This window comes from Neovison vison, chromosome 1 (assembly GCF_020171115.1).
Source record: "Neovison vison isolate M4711 chromosome 1, ASM_NN_V1, whole genome shotgun sequence".
Taxonomy (NCBI): domain Eukaryota; kingdom Metazoa; phylum Chordata; class Mammalia; order Carnivora; family Mustelidae; genus Neogale; species Neogale vison.
Genome location: NC_058091.1, coordinates 225,170,488 through 225,190,608, shown reverse-complemented (window position 1 = coordinate 225,190,608; position 20,121 = coordinate 225,170,488). Strand labels below are relative to the sequence as shown.

Genomic DNA, 20,121 nt, shown 5'->3' with positions numbered 1-20,121 from the left:
TTGAGACTATATACATTATCTTAAATTTGGTTTTTAGGTATTAAGTCCTTAATCTTTAAAAATTTGTGAGATACAGAAAGTTGGAAGTACTTGAATGATGTCTTTAGAATGGAGGCAATTTATAAAATCTTTTGGTTTGAGAAACAAAACTGCTTCAAGGAAATCTAGAACAAGGAAGTGCAAATTTTAAGAATGTTCAAAGTTTTTCTAGAATTAGATTTAGATATAATCTAATTAGAAATCCTAGCCTTTGTTTAGATGAATAGATAGGTAAGATTTTTCATTACCTTTATTAAATTTAACTGTGATGTGAGTTCAAAATTTGCTGAGTGATTTTAATAATAACTATATTTAACAACAATATAAATGCCATGTATTATGTTAATTTCTCACAACAACCCATTGAGATAATAGTATTTTTGTTTCCGTCTCACATTTGAGAAATCTGAGGCTTATAGAGTTTTACTGGCTTGCTCAATTTCACACAGCTAGTAAATGATGGAATTGCTTTATATACTCCAGCAACCTAACTTTGGAGCCTGATATCTCAGTGACCACAGTGTACTGCCTCCTATCTGTCTTGGAACAGGCACTTTACACTATGTACTGGAGACACTTGTTTTGACAAGCTCAGAGTAACCTTCAGGGAGAAAGTATTTGAATGGGCAATTTCACAATAACAGTATGAGTGCTATGTCAGAGATAATGTTCAGCAGTGTGCTGTGGGAAGAGAAAAGGTATCTACTATGTTACATTTTTTTTAGTGTTTTTGTGTGTGTGTGTGTGTGTGTGTGTGTGTGATAAAATATATATATATATAACATATAATTTACCTTCAACGATTTTTAAATATATGATTCAGCACTTTTAAATGTATTTATAATATACAATCATCAGCACCATGCATAGGCAGCCTCCATTGGGGTTAATTTCATATTAAAAAGAAATAATGAACTGTGGCTACTGCTGGTAGTGTTGAAACCCATTGGCAGTGTGAAAGATTGAGGAAAAGAGCTGTTATCATTGGTTCAGACTTACTTTTGATTTCCTTTAGAGCACAGGCTTTTCATGGAACACTTCCTTTCTGTCTTCATTATTCATTATAAAGAGGACATTCTTTTTTTCCTCAAAGAACTTGACATGTCAGGCCATCATGATTGAATGTAGAGATGAAGTGAATAAAATACTATTCTAGTTCAAATGGCTACTAATGACTGTGAGCACAGTTATGAAGAACGTCAAAAATATATGCAAGAATTAAATAGGGAAATAAATGAGTTCCAGTAAATCTGGAGAGCTTTGAAGGAAGCAGCAATCTTAGAGAAAGATTTCTCTTCTCAAACCTTGAAAACAGTATGAGTTAGTAGAGTAAGCCAAGTTAAATTAAGAGTGATTTTATATCTTTGGGAGAAGAGCTGTACTCGTTGCACAAGTCAGGGTTAGAACAGTTTGTCCTCTAAGCATTTGTTATTCAGTCTTTAAACATTCCTTGTTTATATTGAATGAATAATGAAAACTTTTTAGACTAATCACCTAACTTAGAGCTTAGATCCTTGGGGTATTGAAGAATGGTAGTTTGTTGTGGAGAGATTTACTAGAAAATCAAAGTATTTGTAGTCCCTTTTTACCCTTTTTCTCCTATACGAATAGCTTCTCTTCTGGTGTAAACAAGTGTTACGGAACACGGGATGGGGGAAGGGGCTTTTCCAGTGAGGGTCTCAGCATTCAGGATCTAGATTTTCATTTAAGTCATCTGATTTTATGTGGGAGTGGGAAAGGGGATCTACAAGATTCTAATTATTCCTTGTATAGATTCTCAGTTTTTCTGTTTTGAGTTCTGTGCCTCCCATCTGCCTTCTTTGTGGCCTGGGGGTTGCAGGGTTCTGAGAACCAGATCTGTTTATCTTAGATTGTTATTCCCTTGGTTGGCAGCTTGGTTTCAGGCTTTTCTGTTCTGCCCAGTCACTTAACATTTTCGTCTACCCACCATCCTTCAAACACTGTTGCTGTCTTTACCCAGTGTAGTTGCTCCTCCTTATAGACCCTGTGGGATTATTCCTTTGTTTTTTATATTTCTTTACTTTCATTGTAGTGGGGTTTCATGGGGGTCCAGCAAATGCACATTTTCAGTAATAAGATTGTTTACATAATTTCTATATGCTTCCAGGGTAAATAACTTAATTATAAAGATGTAATAAAAATGTTTGTAGCAGGGCGCCTGGGTGGCTCAGTGGGTTGGGCCACTGCCTTCGGCTCAGGTCATGATCTCGGGCATCCTGGGATCGAGCCCCGCGTCGGGCTCTCTGCTCAGCAGGGAGCCTGCTTCCCTTCCTCTCTCTCTGCCTGCCTCTCTGCCTACTTGTGATCTCTGTCTGTCGGATAAATAAACAAAATCTTTGAAAAAAAAATGTTTGTAGCTGAATAATTTGAGTAGTAATTTGAGTTTATCTTTGTACAAAAGATTTGTTCTATTTGTCCCATTTAGAATTTCAGACGTTACTGAACGTGTACTTCAGAACAACCATATTGAGTTTTCTAATACATACATAGAATTTTATCACTTCCCTGTTGCAAACCTCCTTGATTTTGAGATTTCTTTAGATTGGGGTGTAAGTCTGACCTCTCTAATGTAGGTTTGCCTACAAGGCTTACTGTAATCTGGTTTGTGACTTCTTTAGCCTCTTCTAGCCTCCTTTTGGAGCTCATTGATAGCCATTCAGCACACAGAACATTTTCCAGTTTTTTCTTGCTCCAGAGCTCTTGCATACAGGCTCTTCACTCCTTGTCCCTCAGACACTCCCTTCCAGTCTCTCACCTTCCTTAACTTGATCCCTTATTTTATTCTGCTTTAAAGCTTAACTCCTCTGGGTAACTTTGCCTTAGTCTCCTAAGTTTTAGTTAGGCCTCTCTGGATGTTCTTGTAGTATTGGGAACTATGTATTTATTATCAGGGCCGGGTTTGGGTGAGACAAGTGAGGTGGTGAGAATGAGCACCTCCTTACATTTTGTACCTTACACACCTTTTTTTTTTTTTAATCCTTGTTCTGGGTCTGTTCATTGTGTTCCCCAGGGTCAGCAGACTATGTATGGCCTGTGGACCAGATCCTGTCTGCTGCTTGTTTTTATCAAATCTGTGAATAAAGAATGGTTTTTCTTATTTCTTATTGGTTGAAAAAATAATAGGACTTCCTGACACATGAAAGTTACCCCAAATTTTGTACTGGAACAGAACCTTAAATATGTACTTAACTGTCCCTTTATAGAAAAGGTTTGCTGATCCCTATGTTCTAATTGCTTGTTTGATTAAAGTCCCCACAAATTCACTGTTTTGTGCTGTTAAGTATTTTTATAATGAAGGAGATAAATAAATTATAAATAAAAGTGGAGAATAGAGATATCTTTCTATGCTGATTGAATCTTTATTTCAACCAGGTACATTATTATAGCTTTGGTTGACTCTATTAAACTTTAATGATGACTTGATATTTGCTTTTATAATGGATAGTGGTTTGCTTTTTAAAATCTTGCTTACTGGATAATAATTGCAGTAAGTCTGGAGAGCATCTGTACCATTTGTTTCCAAATGAAATATGAATTGAAGACAAGTGGTATATATCAGAAGTTACCAAGTGGTTGTGTTTCATGGTTCCCTTAGTGTGTTTGTAATATATTCACAGTGCTCATAGGCCAAAAGAAATAAAAATATCTAACAGTTCCTTCTATTAAGTGGTTGGGTCCAAATAGCTTAATACAAATTTTTTGTCCTAATAACTTAGTAGTTATTGAAAAATAATACACAAAAGTCTAAAGAAAGAATAATATCTTTATTTCATTCTTAAATATCTACGAGTACTCACTAATGAAATATATGTGCCTAGTGAGCACCACTCAGATTCGCAAACTTCAGGATCAGATTGGAGTCCTCCATCTTCACTTTTGTTTTACCTGGATAGCTAGGTAATACTTTGTAAAGATAGGAAGTCACCATAAGGAGCAGTTTTTGTAGTATCTGACTGATATTTCTGTGTTTCTCTGAATAATTGCAAATAATTGTAAATATTCTGTCAGTCCATTGTGGCATCTTAGGATGCAGGACCTAGTTTGCAGAGCTCAAGTATAAATAACTATCTTGAATTAACAAGATAGTTCCTCCCTCTGCCTGCCTCTCTGCCTACATGTAATCTCTGTCTCTCAAATAAATAAATAAAATATTTTTAAAAAAATGTTGAAGTATTTCTTGGAAAATACGTAGAGGCATAAAAGTAGAAAAGTATGAGAACTCTAGATTGATTTTAAGTTACCAGCATTCATGAGGTAGAGATTTTGATATTAAATGCGTTTTTTTAAAATGTGTACATTTATATAAGTGGACAAGTGTTTATGAGGCAAACCCTGAGATTCACATTCAGTCTGTATGAACACTACAGTTGGTTGTGTTTTACTTTCTAGATCCTAAGTGTATCAGTGTATCAGTCAGGGTCCTCCAGAAAAAAATAGAATCTAGTGTGTGTGTGTTTGCATGTACATACATCACACACACACACAAAGACAAGAGAAAATGAGAGGAGAGAATGGGCGGGAGGAAGTAGGGAGGTAGTGATTTTAAGGAATTGGCTTATTTTAAGGATTATGAGGACTGGCAAATTCTAAGTTTTTAGCAACACTGAAAACTCGAACAGGATTTCTGTGTTACAGTCTAGAGGCAAGATATTTTCTTTTCTGGGAAACCTTAATTTTTGGTCTTAAGACAAAATTCATCTGATTGAATGAAGCCTAACCTCACATTATTTAGGGTAATCTCTTTTCTTTAAAGTCACCTCTTTGTACCTGTTAATCATATCTACAAAATGTTTTCACAGTAACATCTAGACTGGTATTTAACCATACAACTGGACACCTTAGCCTAAATAAGGTTGATAGGTACAATTAACCAGCAAACTTTCTATTTCTGCATTATGTTGATTTTTTTTTTTTAAGATTTTTATTTATTTGAGAGAAGGAGTGTGAGCGAGAGTGTGTAATCAGCGGGAGGACCAGAGCAAAAGAGAGAAGTGGACTTCCCACTGAGCAGTGAGCCCAATGCAGGGCTTGATCTCAGGACCCTGAGATCATGACCCGAGTGGAAACAGACATTTAACTGACTGAGCCACCCAAGTGCCCCTTATGTTCATTTATTTATTTATTTATTTTATTTATTTATTTTTAAAGATTTTATTTATTTATTTGACAGATCACAAGTAGGCAGAGAGGCAGGCAGAGAGAGAGAGGAGGAAGCAGGCTTCCTGCTGAGCAGAGAGCCCGATGCGGGGCTTGATCCGGGGACTCGGAGTTCATGACCTGAGCCCAAGGCAGCGGCTTAACCCGCTGAGCCACCCAGGCGCCCCTGTTCATTTATTTTTAATATTGCATATAATGACTTAGAAACTGGTTTATTTTTCTTTGAAATTCTGCAGGTTGAGATTGCAACCTGCCCTTTCCTCTGAAAGTAGCAATTAATCAGTCCAACAAACTACACCTTAAACATTTAAATATCTCATCATCTAACTGAATAACTATAACCTAAGTACAAGTTGACAATTTTGAAAAATGCATTTACTTTTTTAGTACCGGAAGAATGTATTGGATTGGTGATTTAGTAAATGAAATTACTAAAACTGCCCATCGGCTATCTCTTGGTTTTGAACAGCCTGTTTAGCTCTCAGAATAAATTGGATCCCATGATTAATTAGAGTCATTTTCTTGTTTTGCTCAGATTATTCCTTTCCAGCTCAAGGCTGGTCCCAGCTTCTTGTATTCCAATTCTGTGGTTTGTTGGAATTGAACTTCAACCATGCCTTACGAGGTTTTAGCCTTTAACAGTACTTATCCACAAGTAATTAGCATTTCAAATATCGTGAGATGCCTCTTGCTCTTTTGTCAGATGGACCAGCTTTTGGGAAATATGATTGAAATGTGGGTTGATCGCATGGACAACATTACACAGCCTGAAAGAAGAAAACTTTCAGCTTTGGCTTTGCTCTCTCTTCTGCCGTCTGATAATAGGTGAGCAAATATTTTTTAGAATTTTTTTAAAACATCAAAATATTATCACCTTTTTTTTTTTTGCCATTGTTATTGCTGCATGTTGCTGGGCAGTATTGTTTTGTGTATATGTATGCTCATTTTGTTAGTAGATAATGCTGGAAAAGATATTGGTCTAGATCTAATAAGACGTGAATGGGAGTGGTGGGCACTACAGTTCAACTTGGTCAAATTCATTTAATAATTTAATTTTTGTCTGAATTTTCATTTTTTTATAATCAGATTTTATTAGACTTCTTTGGGTCATTTTAAAATATAAGATGAATAATATATCAATAGCAGTTCATAAAAAGGATCATCCTCATAATTCAAAAGAATGTTACATAATCTTTTTTTTTTGGATTATCTTTTTTTTTTTTTTTTTAAGATTTTATTTATTTATTTGATAGACAGAGATCACAAGTAGGCAGAGAGGCAGGCAGAAAGAGAGGGGGGAAGCAGGCTCCCTGCTGAGCAGAGAGCCCGATGCGGGGCTCGATCCCAGAACCCTGGGATCATGACCTGAGCCGAAGGCAGAGGCTTTAACCCACTGAGCCACCCAGGCACCCCAATTTTGGATTATCTTTAAAGAAGCTTGCAAGTACTTTTTTTCTCATTACATTGATGAAGTCATTTTATTATAGTTTACAAACTTTGTTAAAATTCTCATTTCTGTAAAGCAAATGCAAAATGCTTTGTTTTGGGCATTAGACACAAATATCTATTTTCTTTATTTTTACCTTTGTGGAGTTTTGCAGTATCTGCTTGAATTTTTTTCTTGTTTTGGTGCTTTTTTTTTTTTTTTTAAGACTTTTTATTTATCCATTGGACAGACAGTAGCAGTAGACACAAGTAGGCAGAGAGGCAGGCAGAGAGAGGAAGGGAAGCAGGCTCCCCGCTGAGCAGAGAGCCCGATGCGGGGCTCGATGCGGGGCTCGATGCGGGGCTGGATCCCAGGACCTTGGGATCATGACCTGAGCCGAAGGCAGAGGCTTTAACCCACTGAGCCATCCAGGCGCCCCTTTTTCTGATACTTTTAATTTTAAAGGCATAAAAGCGGGTCATAAGACTTGATTTTGTATGAGAAAAATAAAGTACATCGTTTTGACTTTGGGAACTTTCCGAACACATCTTTCCTAGTGATTAATTAGTGAAATAAATCCAGTTAGCTTTAGAAATCCGTGTTAAAAATGTAGATATTATTTCTTACATGATAGTTTGAGTTAAGCACATAGGTACTTGTTTTGTCCTAACACCATAATCATAGATTCTGATTACTGAGCATGTACTGTATGTCTTTATATTTTGCTACATTAATATCTCATTCAGTTTTTAATATAGTTCTGAGATATAGGCATGATTCTTCTTATAGAGCAAAGAAATAACTTAAAAATGTAAACTAACTTGTCTACGGTATGGCATGTATGTTCTATTTATGTATATTTTGACCTGGGGCAACTTGATTCCAGGATTTGCTCTTTTTAATTACCAAAATGGTGCTCTTTTGCAGGTAGAGACACACAAGACCGGTACATTTCCTCACTGTGAAATTGAGTGGCATTTAATTTTTGAAAACCAAATTTTAGCTCCTAGTATTTTATTGCTGTTTCCTTTTCTTAATGGATAAATTGTGATTGAGGTTATTCAGACCTTTAAAATTGAAGTGTTAAAGAACCTCGCCTTTGGCAGTAGCCAGCACTCTGTAAACATTTGTGGAATAAATTAATGAATGGAAAAAAAATTAAGGTTAGAAAAACATGTTAGGGTTTTTTCTGACATAAAGTACTGAAATTACTGAAAGTAAATTAGAAGTGACACACATTAAATGAAGGGTATCGGGGCGCCTGGGTGGCTCAGTGGGTTAAGCCGCTGCCTTCGGCTCAGGTCATGATCTCAGGGTCCTGGGATCAAGTCCCGCATCGGGCTCTCTGCTCAGCAGGGTGCCTGCTTCCCTTCCTCTCTCTCTGCCTGCCTCTCTGCCTACTTGTGATCTCTCTCTGTCAAGGAAATAAAAATAAAATCTTTTAAAAAAATAAATAAATAAATGAAGGGTATCTAATTGTATCTAAAGCATATTTGTTTAACATTTTTTATGAGACAACTGTTTGCTTTAATATTTTATTTTATGTAAGTGTGTGGTCAAAAAAACACTAAAGTGGCCAAAATAGTCAGCTTCTCTCAGGAAAATACAAGATTTCTTAAAGTCAGGAATAGACCATGGTAGGGGGCAGGGGCAGATGTCTCATGTCATCCTGTCTAAATTGAGGGGCAGAACTTTAATAAGACTTGGAATTCTCTTAAACATGAAGATTTCAGATTGAAAAGTTGGGAGAAGATAGTTGTGATAAGAAGATCAGATCTTGTTTTTAAAAATAAAGTAAGTATTAGGAAAATCTTATGGACACCAATGAATTCGTGTCATCCTAAGGGTACCAAGAAAGTTTAAATAATGTAGTGATAGAATTCTAAAGAAAAATTACTGAACTTTATAGTTGGCTTAGTGACTAAAGAAACTTCAATAGATACAGAAAATGTAATGATCTGCAAACAAAAAACTGAATTGCTGTGTAAGTTTGCCACATAGTCATTGGTCCCTGATAGAACTTAAAAAGATTTAGATTTATATTCACATTTCTAGTGGAAGGTAATGTGGGATTTTAGGACAGCTTTATTGTTTTATCACTTTTCCTCCACTTTACTACAGAGTTGTTGGAGTTTGGGGGAATTTTCCCCTTTCTGCGTCCCCAGTAATAATACCTGGTTAATCTCTCATGTAATAGCAATTTTCTGTTTCTGCATTTCTTTTAGACATTGGAGTTTAACATTTTCTTTTCCTGAAATAAGTAGATCGAGTAAATAATGTTCACGGTGATTTTTTTAATCATCTAAATTGGGAAATGTTGTTTTCTTCTCTTACTATAACAGATTTTCAAATGCAGAAATACACTGTTCTAAAGCATGGTTTCTCACATATAGTACTAGTGATATTTAGGGACAGATGGTTATTTGGGTTTTGGGTGTTTTTCCTAAGATTTTTAGGGGGGAAGTGCTTACACACAAGCCAGGGGGAGGGGTAAAGGGAGAAAGGGAGAGAATCCTCAAGCAGACTCCCTGCTGAGCAGAAAGTCCAACATGGGGCCTGATCCCAGGACCCAGAGATCATGACCAGAGCCAAAACCAAGAGTTGGATGCTCAACCAACTGAGCCATCTAGGCACCCCTTTTTTTGATTTTCCTTTTTTAAAGAAGGAGTGGGAGAAGCAGAGAGAGAGAATCTTAAGCAAGCTCCACGTCCCATGTGGAGCTGGACAAGGAGCTCGATGTCAGGACCTTGAGATCATGACCTTCGCTGGTATCAGAGGAGTCAGACACTTAATCTGATTGAAGCACCCAGGTGCCCCCAGATGATTATTTGTTATGGGGAACTACCTTGCACCTTGTAACGTATCTGGCAGCACCTCTGCCCTTTAGATGCCAGTAGAACTTCTAACCTCCATTTGAGAATCACTGCTCTAAAGAATGGCCATTTGAGAAACTATTAAACTCTCCTTTACCCTAATCCACTAGTTCTGTTCAGAAATTTGGTAAAAACTCCAGACTTCAGAGCCACTCTGAAATCCCAGTGCCACTGGTGACTTGCTGCTGCTGATGACTGTGTTACTTGTATTAACTGAGGCTAAGTTCCCTTGTTTTTAAAATGTATTTGTGTTCCTAATGAGACAGTTGTAAAGATTACGTGAGTTTATGTGTGCAAGGTCAGACTGCCTGGATAGATGGGGTTAGCTGTTTTTATTTCATCCCTTTCTTCCTTTCTCATGTTTTCATCCACTTACTGTGGTACAGAGTTCTAAAAGTAGAAGTCCCCGTGTGTACATGCCCTCATTTTTACTTCAGTACAGTTTCAGGTATATTGAGTATCTGTACACCTATTCATTATTTATTTTAAAATTGTGTGTTAATCACACATGTTCCAAGGAATGGCACTTTGTATTCAGAATTATTACCTACTTAAGAAATTGCCTTTATAATAAACTCCTGAAGTGTCAGATTTACTAAACCTGCTTGGATTGGACACTTGGTGCCTCTCCATATTTCTCGTTTATCTCAAAATTAGCATATATAATACCCACATTTGGAAATTTATTTTTATTTAAGAAATTTCTAAGATACTTTCTAAGATAAATCCTTTTACAACTCTTAAAACGTTAGACTAGTCAAATCAAGATAACAGTTTCCAAAGAGTAATATTTTGGTATAGTTTAAACATGGTTAAATGAAAGACAGGTTTATAATTTTTAAAATGTAGACATGTTGTTTTACCTGAGTTATGCTTTGTTTAAGCTGGCCACTTTTAAATGAGTATTTAACATGATAGACTTTTGGGGCACCTGTTTGGCACAGTCAAAAGAAAAGAGCATGTGACTTGATCTCAGGGTTGTGAGTTTCAGCCCCATGTTGGGTATAGAGATTACTTAAAACAAATTAAAAAAAAAAACAAACAACATGATAGACTTTAATTTTCATCCCTTACAGTAGAGAGCATTTTTTACTTCTATGTCACGTATTCTTTAGTATAGTATTTTCTTTTATCTGTAAATCTTTGACTGCAGATTTTAGTAGCTTTCCTATAGTAAAATTTGGTTCTCAGTTTTTTTTAGTCTTTCACAAGAAAAATGCTTTAGAAACATCGTGTCTGGGAACAGCTTTATTGAGATGTAATTCATAGACCATACATTTTACCCACATAAAGTGTGCAATTGAGTAATATTTAGAAAACTCACAGAGTATTGTAGCCATCACCACAGTTGATTTTAGAACATTTTCATCACTTCCAGAAGGAGGCATGTACTGTTATGTAGTCTTCATTTTCTCACCACACCCCTGTCCCCAGCTCAAGGCATTAGAGCAAGGGCTTGAGAGTAGTAAGGATGGAGAGTAGAAGATGCATCCTGGAAAGACAAGGCCTTCAAGGTAGAGTCAGTTTTATTCTCCGTGAATTGTGCAGTGATTAGTTTCTATCTAACAATACTGTTAAAGATAATCTACTCGTCTTGTGGGGAAGTTATTTTAATCCATTTTGCTGCTGCCCAACTTGTCATATATTGCAAATGCTAGGATTCAGGTCTTTAAATTTTCATCTGATGTTTGCTTTCCTCCTTGTTGCCAGCATTGGGTCTTTGCTTATTCATTCATTTATTTGTTGAGTAGACATTACTAACTATGAATGTGTCATTAGTAGGTCCTGAGTGCTTTAAAATGCAGGTTTGGTTGTTAGTCAGATACGGTGAGGCGATCAGATCAGGGGATAATTGCCATTGAAAGATACTTTGTCATTCACAGTTCCCAAGAGGAGGATGCATGCCACATCACACAGAACCACAAGGAAACACCATGGTTGGTCTGCAGATGGAGTGAGGGCACAGTGTGGGCAAGAGCTTTTAAAAAATATGGTTTCCATGGAAAGGAATGGGAAAGCAAGGGTCAGGTGGTTTAGGATTGGCTAGTTTTAATAGTTTTGGTAGGCTGTAGGGAGTAGGCACTGTTGCACGTTGTCTGTTACAGGCAGGGGGATAGTGGACCCAAATGTTAGAGCCTCATGAAAGAGGTAGCTGCGTATATGGGCTATGGATCAGTTGGTTTGCTCGTGTAATTTATGCAGGAAGGCAGTCTTTTACTGTCTCTCTGAATTGGGTAACCTTGGGAGGGTCAGCCTCTCCAGAGTCATAAAGGCCCCATTGGTCAAACCATCAGCATATGGAAAGATAAGGAGGCATGATTAATATACCAAATATTAACCGACTTTTGTTCTTAGCAGCATGCTTAACACCTTAGTAGGTCCACAGCAAGTTTAACGAATGAAAAATAAATTTAATATACTTATACTATAATAGTGTGCTGTTTTTTCTCCCAACTAAATAACATTTGTCTGAACTTCTAAAGAATGTTTGTGCCTGAAAAACTAAGCTTACTTGATCTCTCAGTTTGTTAGCCCTGGGAAAAAGTATAGCATACTTTTTGGTCACTGTATATAGTACTACTTGAAGTAGTACCCAGATAATTTTTCAGTTTGGTCATATTGATACTCGATAAAACATTTTCACATTTAGCAATCTTAAAAAGGAGAGTTTTTGTACCTAACTCTGATTTGTAGTATTGTTGCAAATTAGGAGTTTTTTGAATGGACTTACTTTAGGCATACTTTAAATCTATACAAATTTTGCATACCTGCCTGTTAATACCCTTACTCAAAAAAGAAGTATGGAATGAATTTTGATGTATTTACTTTGAAAAGGATGTATTTTTAAAATTTACAGTTGTCATTTGAACATTAAATATACTTTTATAAATTGAGAAAGGTAGTGTGAGATTGTGGGATTTGGAATTACATTTTTGTTCTTTTTTAAAAATTTCAAATATATAATTCGGTTTCTTTGCAGTTAAATAAAAATTCACTCATTCTTATTATAAACTTTTTGTTCTAACACTTGGGAAGTCAGTCTGAAAATCAATTTGCTATAATGAATAAGACCATTTATATTGTTCTGAATTGCTACAATTAAAAAATATGCACAGGGTATACAAATAAAGTATAAATAAATTCTCAGGCATTCAACAAACACTAAGTAAATCCTTTTGCATCATTTGTTATTTCCATTGTAATGAGTTAATTTTGAAGTAAAAAAATATAAGTGAACACATTTGTTTATATTAATTATCTGCCTCAATTAAAAAAAAACCAGGGTCTCAAAGACTGGTTCTAAACTGATTAATCAAAGTCTCAAGTACTAATGTATTACTCAATTACTAATGTATCTTTTAGTAGATTAGAGCAGTGAGTAATTTTATGTATTTATGTATTCATTCATTTTGAGAGATGGGTAATTTTATTTTATTTTTTTTTAAGATTTTATTTATTTATTTGACAGACAGAGGTCGCAAGTAGGCAGAGAAACAGGCAGAGAGAGGGAGGAGGAGGCTCCCCGCTGAGCTGAGAGCCCGATGCGGGGCTCTATTTCAGGACCCTGGGATCATGACCTGAGCCGAAGGCAGAGGCTTTAATTCACTGAGCCACCCAGGCACCCCATGAGATGGGTAATTTTAAACAAAAGATTCTCATACGTTGTATAGGTCTGATTTTATGAATGGGTTTCCATTACTAGGTTGAGCTGTTACTGGAAGTCAAATTACCAATTAAAGTTACATTGTCTCTGTTGCTTCTGAAAAGCTGTGCTTTGTCTGTGTGTCAGATTGTTGTGTTTGTCTTCTAGAGCAGTCTGAGAAGACTGCCTAATGGAAACCATGCTTTTCCTCTACTTCTTGTAGATAGCCAAGGTTGATAGCCTTGGTTGATAGCCAAGATGATCCAGGCTTGGCTGAGCTATTTCGGTGTGCTCTACAGTATACTAAGTTCAGAGTCAGAGTGGCAGAAAGCACCCTTAGTGATTACCCTACGCCTTAGCTGAATGATCATTCTCTCTCCCATTCTATCAAATACTGACCTGAATGTCAGTGGAATGCGGTGACTAGGAGAAGCCAAATGGTTGCAGTCCTTGCTCTCGTGAAACTTAGAGTCTAGGGTTTTAGTTTTGTGGTGATTGCTCTTATTGTTGCTGCTTTTTTCCTGAAGATTGACTTGAACTGATTTCTCACAGTTTATATCATCTCATTATATAGTAACTTGAGGAAAGGAGCAGCGAGGTTTCATTGGGGAAGTTAAGAAATTTTATTTTTCCAGAGTCAATCGTAAAATAATAGTCATTATAGGATATATTGAATGGTGACTATATACCTCTCTCTCCTTGTTAGATAAGGAGACTAAAACGTGTCTAATAATACTTGGAAATTTCAGAACCTCAGCTGTTGAGGCTCTATTTTCCATCTTCCCTTTGAATATGTGGTTTATAAATAGGAGAGATACCCTTAGCTTTTTAAAATGAATATTTGGATTAGAATGTTTTCTTTTGTATGGAATCTAATATAGTTTGTAGTAATTACTGGTTATGATCATTCAGTTCAACTGGGGATAATCCCTCTGTGATGAAGCTTTTAATGATTTTATTTTTTGACTAGGCTATGCATATGTATTTTTTGGTTCTTGCTGTGAATTTATAGGCTGGTTTTCTTCCCAAACAGAAATTGAATAACATGCCTACTTTTGAGCTGGTTAATATTCATATACTGAATTTTGTTAGCTTTAATCTAATAGAAGCTGGAGGATACAGACAAGGTGGTTTAGGAAGATGAACAATTGGGGCCATAATTGCAGCTTTACTACCTTTATCTGTAGACAGAACAGTTTTGTGAAAAAAGAGATAAATTACTAATTCCTGGGCTTGGTAATTTTTTTTTTTGAATGATTATAGTCATTTATAACACTCCTTTCTTAAAGCTGAACTTCAGTTTTTCTGTCAGTGCTTTGAAGTCTTCCTTTCTTCCCCTTTCCCTGCAAAAGTTCCATCCTTTTTAGTGTTTGAAAGTGTTTCTATTCCCTTACCTTAGAATTTGAATGGAAATAGTCCATTTTGGTTTTCATTTCCAGTAAAGATTCACTTTATTCTGGTTCTAGCAGAGTAAAGTTACTTTAGTAAGAGTTACTTTGGGTTCCAGCAGAACCTAAATGCTCCTACATTCCTGTCCAATTATAAAGCCTACAGTACTGACACAACTAACACTGAGCAGTGTTCTAAAGATTCCTGTTAAGTGCTAGAGCACCCTCCTGTGTGTTGGTGATACATCCCATTGGCACCCTTAGGACATACTATTCAGTGTGCCCTTGATCTTAGAGCAACTCTTTTTTTTTTTTTCTGTCTTCTGTCTCCTGTCCTAACTACTAAGGAAAGTTTCTGAATGCATGTGAATATGAGACTATACTTACAATGTCTTCCTCTCATCTAGGACCGGTACCCCATCTACAAATTAGATAAATGCTTCTGATGAACTTTTCATAAGGTGGCAGTCATCTTACAGACCTTGGTACCCTTAACAAACCCGCAACCATTGTATAGCATTAAACTTGTAAACATATCACCCAAGAGACCAAAATTATGGTTCAGATGACTTTGAAGTAGAGTGAGATGAAGAGAAGTTTGTGAACGAGATTGAAGTATCAAGTCTAGGCCTAAAATAACTGACAGAGTAGCTGTCTCCAACAAGGGTATAAAAGGAGTAAAATCACGAATCCTTGTGTACTTTCTGGTTTTTCTTGTGTAGCTAATATACCCTTACCGCTTGAAGAGCGATACGGTTTATTAGGGGATTCTTTTCCTTGAGCTTCTGCTTTCACTCTTTCCACCAGTTTCAGAGAGAAAAATACACATCATGATGGAGAGGAGAGCTAAATTTGGGTTCAGATGCATGTTTTACCTTCTATTTATGTGACATTGCCTTTCTGGCAGCTGTTGCATGCAGATACCTTTTGCATGCCTGCCAGTGCTCACTCTGCTCATTATTCCTATTCATTCATTATTCCTGTTGCTTCTCTTTCACCTTTGAGAAACTGGCAGTTATTTCCGGGAAGCCCTGGAAGAAGCTTCCATTGACTCATCTGTACAGAGTGGTTGTGTAAAGTTGACCCTCAGTTTGCATTTGCCACTGAACATAATCATAGAATGTACAGCGAAACAGCAGCATGTGCTCTTCTTGTTAACATTCATCAGCAATGGAGCCCTTAAATCCCCAGATTTATTAGAGATCCAGGAAAAAGATTTGGAGAAGAGACTATAGGTTGAAAGGAAACTGGAGAAAGCAGGTGGAATTCTGGGTGGTAAAAGGGCCACAGTTTTGTTGCCTTACCTGAAATCTTTGCCATCCTTGGACATTTTTTATTTGTCTTCCATTTGTTCATTTGTCAAACTCCTTCCAGTTTCTCAGCCTAAAAGCGATTTCTTCCTTCTTAAAATTTTTAGACTGCATCATACATTCATTATCATGTATTGCTTGCTCTGCTTTTGTGCTTTTTATGTATCTTACCTCCGGGCTTTTTGGAGGTCGGACCCATGTGTGCAGGGCGTATAGTGAAAGGCTTACGGTTTAGGCTCTGAACCACGCTGTGTAGATTTGAGTTCTGGCTCCTGAAATCACTGTGTGATCTTGAGCAAGGTACTTAACATATCTCTACCCTCATCTATAAAATAGAGCTATACTGTTGGATTGTTCTGTGTATTAAGTTGACATAATGCATGTATAGTACTTAGGACAATGCTTAGGAAGTGGTGTATGCTCAGTGTAAATAAATTCTGGTTGTGGTGATGATAATGTTTTACAGATTTTTTTTTTTTTTTCTCTGCTTAACACCAGACATAGGGTACTCGCTTATAGAATACCCTGCATGGTCAGGATATTATTATCATGATGATAATAATATCATGAACAGTTAATCTCTCACAGAACACCTTAGGTTCCTTGAAATCAGGGAACAGATTTTATCTTTAGTATCCTTTGAGTCTAGCACAATGTTTGACACACATAGGCTCGCAATAATATGCCTGAATTGGATATATTTAATAACCAATGCATTGTTCTCTTCTCAGTCTTGGATAGTTCCGAACACCCAATTATTCATGTCAAAAACTTGGAAATTGTCTTTGGCAACGTGACGTCTCGCTGTTCACATGTAATCCATCACCAAAGCTGTTGACTGCACCTCTAAATATATCTCAAATCCATACCCTCCATTTCCAGTATCTTCCACTTACTCTTCCTAGGCTGTTACATTAGCCTCCTTTAGGAGGCTCCTCTTTCCTCCAAGCCATATTCCACAGAGAAGATGACAGCCATATTTTAAAAGCAGAAATGATCTTATTCCTCTTCTAGTTCAAAACCCGTTAGTGGTCTCCATGGGACAACCAGCCGGGGTTTGCCTTACCTCTTGAGCCCTATTCCACCCTGGTCTCTCTCAGTCATTTCTACCAGCCATGCTTGCCGTTCTCTCTCTTTGGAACGTGCTCAGCTTTTTCATGCCTCAGAATCTTGATAGACTGTGAATTGACATGCTTTCCGGTAGCTCCAGAACACTCTTGTTTTTCCTTTATAAAACTGATAGTGGAAAAAAAAAAAAAAAACTGATAGTGATTGTAAATCAAACAAGTTTTGGTCTAGTAGTTTTTCATATGTATTTTATTTTTTAGCCACAAATATTTATTTGTATTTTAAAATATAAGGACTCTTTTTAAACCTTGTTAAATTTACATAGAGTAAAATTGACTTCAAGGGAGGTTATACATTAATAGAAATTTTCATATGTGTAGATTGCACGACCAGCACCGCCGTCAGAACACAGGTGAGTAGCTTCATCACCTGAGGACACTCCCTTGTGCACTATATCTTGGGAATCCCATTCTCCCTGACTCCCAACTACTAGCTCCCACCCATCTGTTTTCTTTCACTGTAATTATGTCTGTTAGAGGATGTGATATAAATGCAATCAAGCAGTGTATAACTTTTTGAGACTGGCCTTCTCAGGCAGCATAATGCTTTTTATATTTGCCTAAGCTGTTGTATGTGTCATTAGAATATTGATGTTTTTGTTTTTGTTTTTGCTGAGTAGTATTCCATTGCATGGAAGTTATCACCTTAGCTCTCGAAGGACATTTGGGTGTCTAATGCTTTTTTTTTTTTTTTCCCCCAATTTATTTATTTTCAGAAAAACAGTATTCATTATTTTTTCACCACACCCAGTGCTCCATGCAAGCTGTGCCCTCTATAATACCCACCACCTGGTACCCCAACCTCCCACCCCCCCGCCACTTCAAACCCCTCAGACTGTTTTTCAGAGTCCATAGTCTCTCATGGTTCACCTCCCCTTCCAATTTACCCAAATTGCCTACTCCTCTCTAACGCCCCTTGTCCTCCTATTGGTTATGCTCCACAAATGAGTGAAACCATATGATAATTGACTCTCTCTGCTTGACTGATTTCACTCAGCATAATCTAATGCTTTTAAGTTAACTGTCTCCCTCACCGATTTCTAGTTTCAGGAGCATGATGTTTTGGACATTGTTAGTGTGTGCCCTCACCCCTGTCCATTTCGTGTGTATGCATGCATTACAAACACACACACACACACACACACTTGCTGCTTTATTTTCAGAATAATTTGCATGTAAGTTGAATAGATTATGGTCTTTTGCTCCTAAATGCTTCATTGTAGGATTAGGTATTGCCTTTAGTTGTCATGTCTTTATAGTCTCTTTAAGTCTCTCTTATTTCCGGGGCGCCTGGGTGGCTCAGTGGGTTAAGCCGCTGCCTTCGGCTCAGGTCATGATCTCAGGGTCCTGGGATCGAGTCCTGCATCGGGCTCTCTGCTCAGCAGGGAGCCTGCTTCCCTCTCTCTCTCTCTGCCTGCCTCTCTGTCTACTTGTGATTTCTCTCTGTCAAATAAATAAATAAAATCTTTTAAAAAAAAAAAAGTCTCTCTTATTTCCTGAGTTTTTATTTCTTGTGACTAATATTTTTGAAGAATACAGCCCTTTTCTTCGTTTCCCTCCCTCGCTTTCTTTTCCCAGAATAGAATATTCCTCATTTGTGATGTGTCTGATGATTTCTATTGATTAGATTGCAGTTATGCATCCTCGGTTGGGATATTACCTAAGTGATTGATGCTGTCCTTCCTGAAATACCACATCCACTGGCACGTGGTGTCCACCTGTTTCGCATTAATGATATTAATTCTCATGAAGATGTTTGATTGCTCCACTGTGTAGTTACTGTTCTTTTCCCTTGCAACTGATTATCTGTATTGAGATACTGCTCTTCATTAAAATTTCCTCCTACATTGAGCAAAATAATATTTTTTTAGTGTTACCAGAATATTTTTAATTGTAAACACCATTTCAGATTTTGATTCTCTTGATTTTGAGGTCTTTTAAAATCTGTAAGATCAGTAAGCACTATTGTAAACTATTGTTTCTATGTAAACCCATCTTGGTTGGTTTATATGTAGATGCTGTATATCTAAAAAATATAGGAGGTATATATTTAAAAGGTGGTAATAGAATAATTGATTTATTCATTTTCTTGTGAAATTTCTGAATGGAAAAGAAAATGGATTCGAACTATTTGAACTATGAGATTATTTGAAGGCAGTGTTAATGAAGGTTCCATAAGAAGAGAGAGAAAAAAATAATTCAATGAGTCAATTTCAGAAAAGGAATCTGAGGAACCATTTTGATGTGTTACTCTAGAGCAAAATCAAAATGTCACAGTTCAGATTGGGGAACATTATTGTTCCTTGGAGATCATATGAAGATTTCACCAAATATGTTAGGGAATTGACAAGGTAATAATGAGATGGTTTTAAATTACCTAAATAATGTGATTTGGCTGTGAAGTGTTAGTAGTTAAAGCATGGGGACATATACCTTCCAGTCAGTGCAGCAGGAAGTTGAGAAACTTGAGTTCTAATCTAAAACTTAAGTGGCCACTTGTGCCTCTAATCAATGATGTGCTTATAGCCAGTAAGATGAGGAGGTCTCTGAACTCTGTTCCTGTATCACCCTTTTTTAAGGTCTTGATTTCTGTTTTCTTCTGTAGTGGTGATCTCTGTCTGTGACAGCAGCAACCCTATGAACCCTGTGAACAGAAAGGCTAATAAACTTTGTCATTCTGGATACTGGGTTTAGATTTATTGTTTGTTGTAGATGCTTTAGTTTACCTAAACTAAAGAGAGAAAGACAAAATTTATTTTATTCTGTCATTTTTATTTAGTGTAGTTTACTAAAAATTTTATTTTCAGGTCTAATAAGAATAAATATTTTTGTGAGCTTTGGATATTTCTGGAATGGAGGACAAGATTTATTAATGTTCTAATCTTATCATCTTGTAGTTTTTACTCTAAATTTTATTTTGATGTCGATGAGTTCTTCTAAACTCTAGAGGAGGAAAAAATTTTCTTTGACTTTTTCAGGGTCCCTGAGTGGGTCTGAAAATTAAACTGACGAAGTCAAGATTAACAGGGGAAAAGCATATATATTTAATGCTAAGTTTTATATGACATGGGAGCCCTCAAAAGGAAGTGAAGACCCAAAGAGGATTGTAAAATTGTGTGTGTGTGTGTGTGTGTATG

General features: G+C 36.6%; 1 protein-coding gene across 2 annotated transcripts in view; it reads left to right on the top strand.

The window, feature by feature from the left end:
- The window catches only part of IPO11 (importin 11), a 214,048-nt gene that overhangs the window by 132,238 nt on the left and 61,689 nt on the right, over positions 1-20,121 (top strand). For both annotated transcript variants that reach the window (XM_044224008.1, XM_044224016.1), the window contains exon 27: positions 5,921-6,042. In XM_044224008.1, the coding sequence (XP_044079943.1) occupies positions 5,921-6,042 (122 nt within the window). The remainder of the gene's footprint in view (positions 1-5,920; positions 6,043-20,121) is intronic.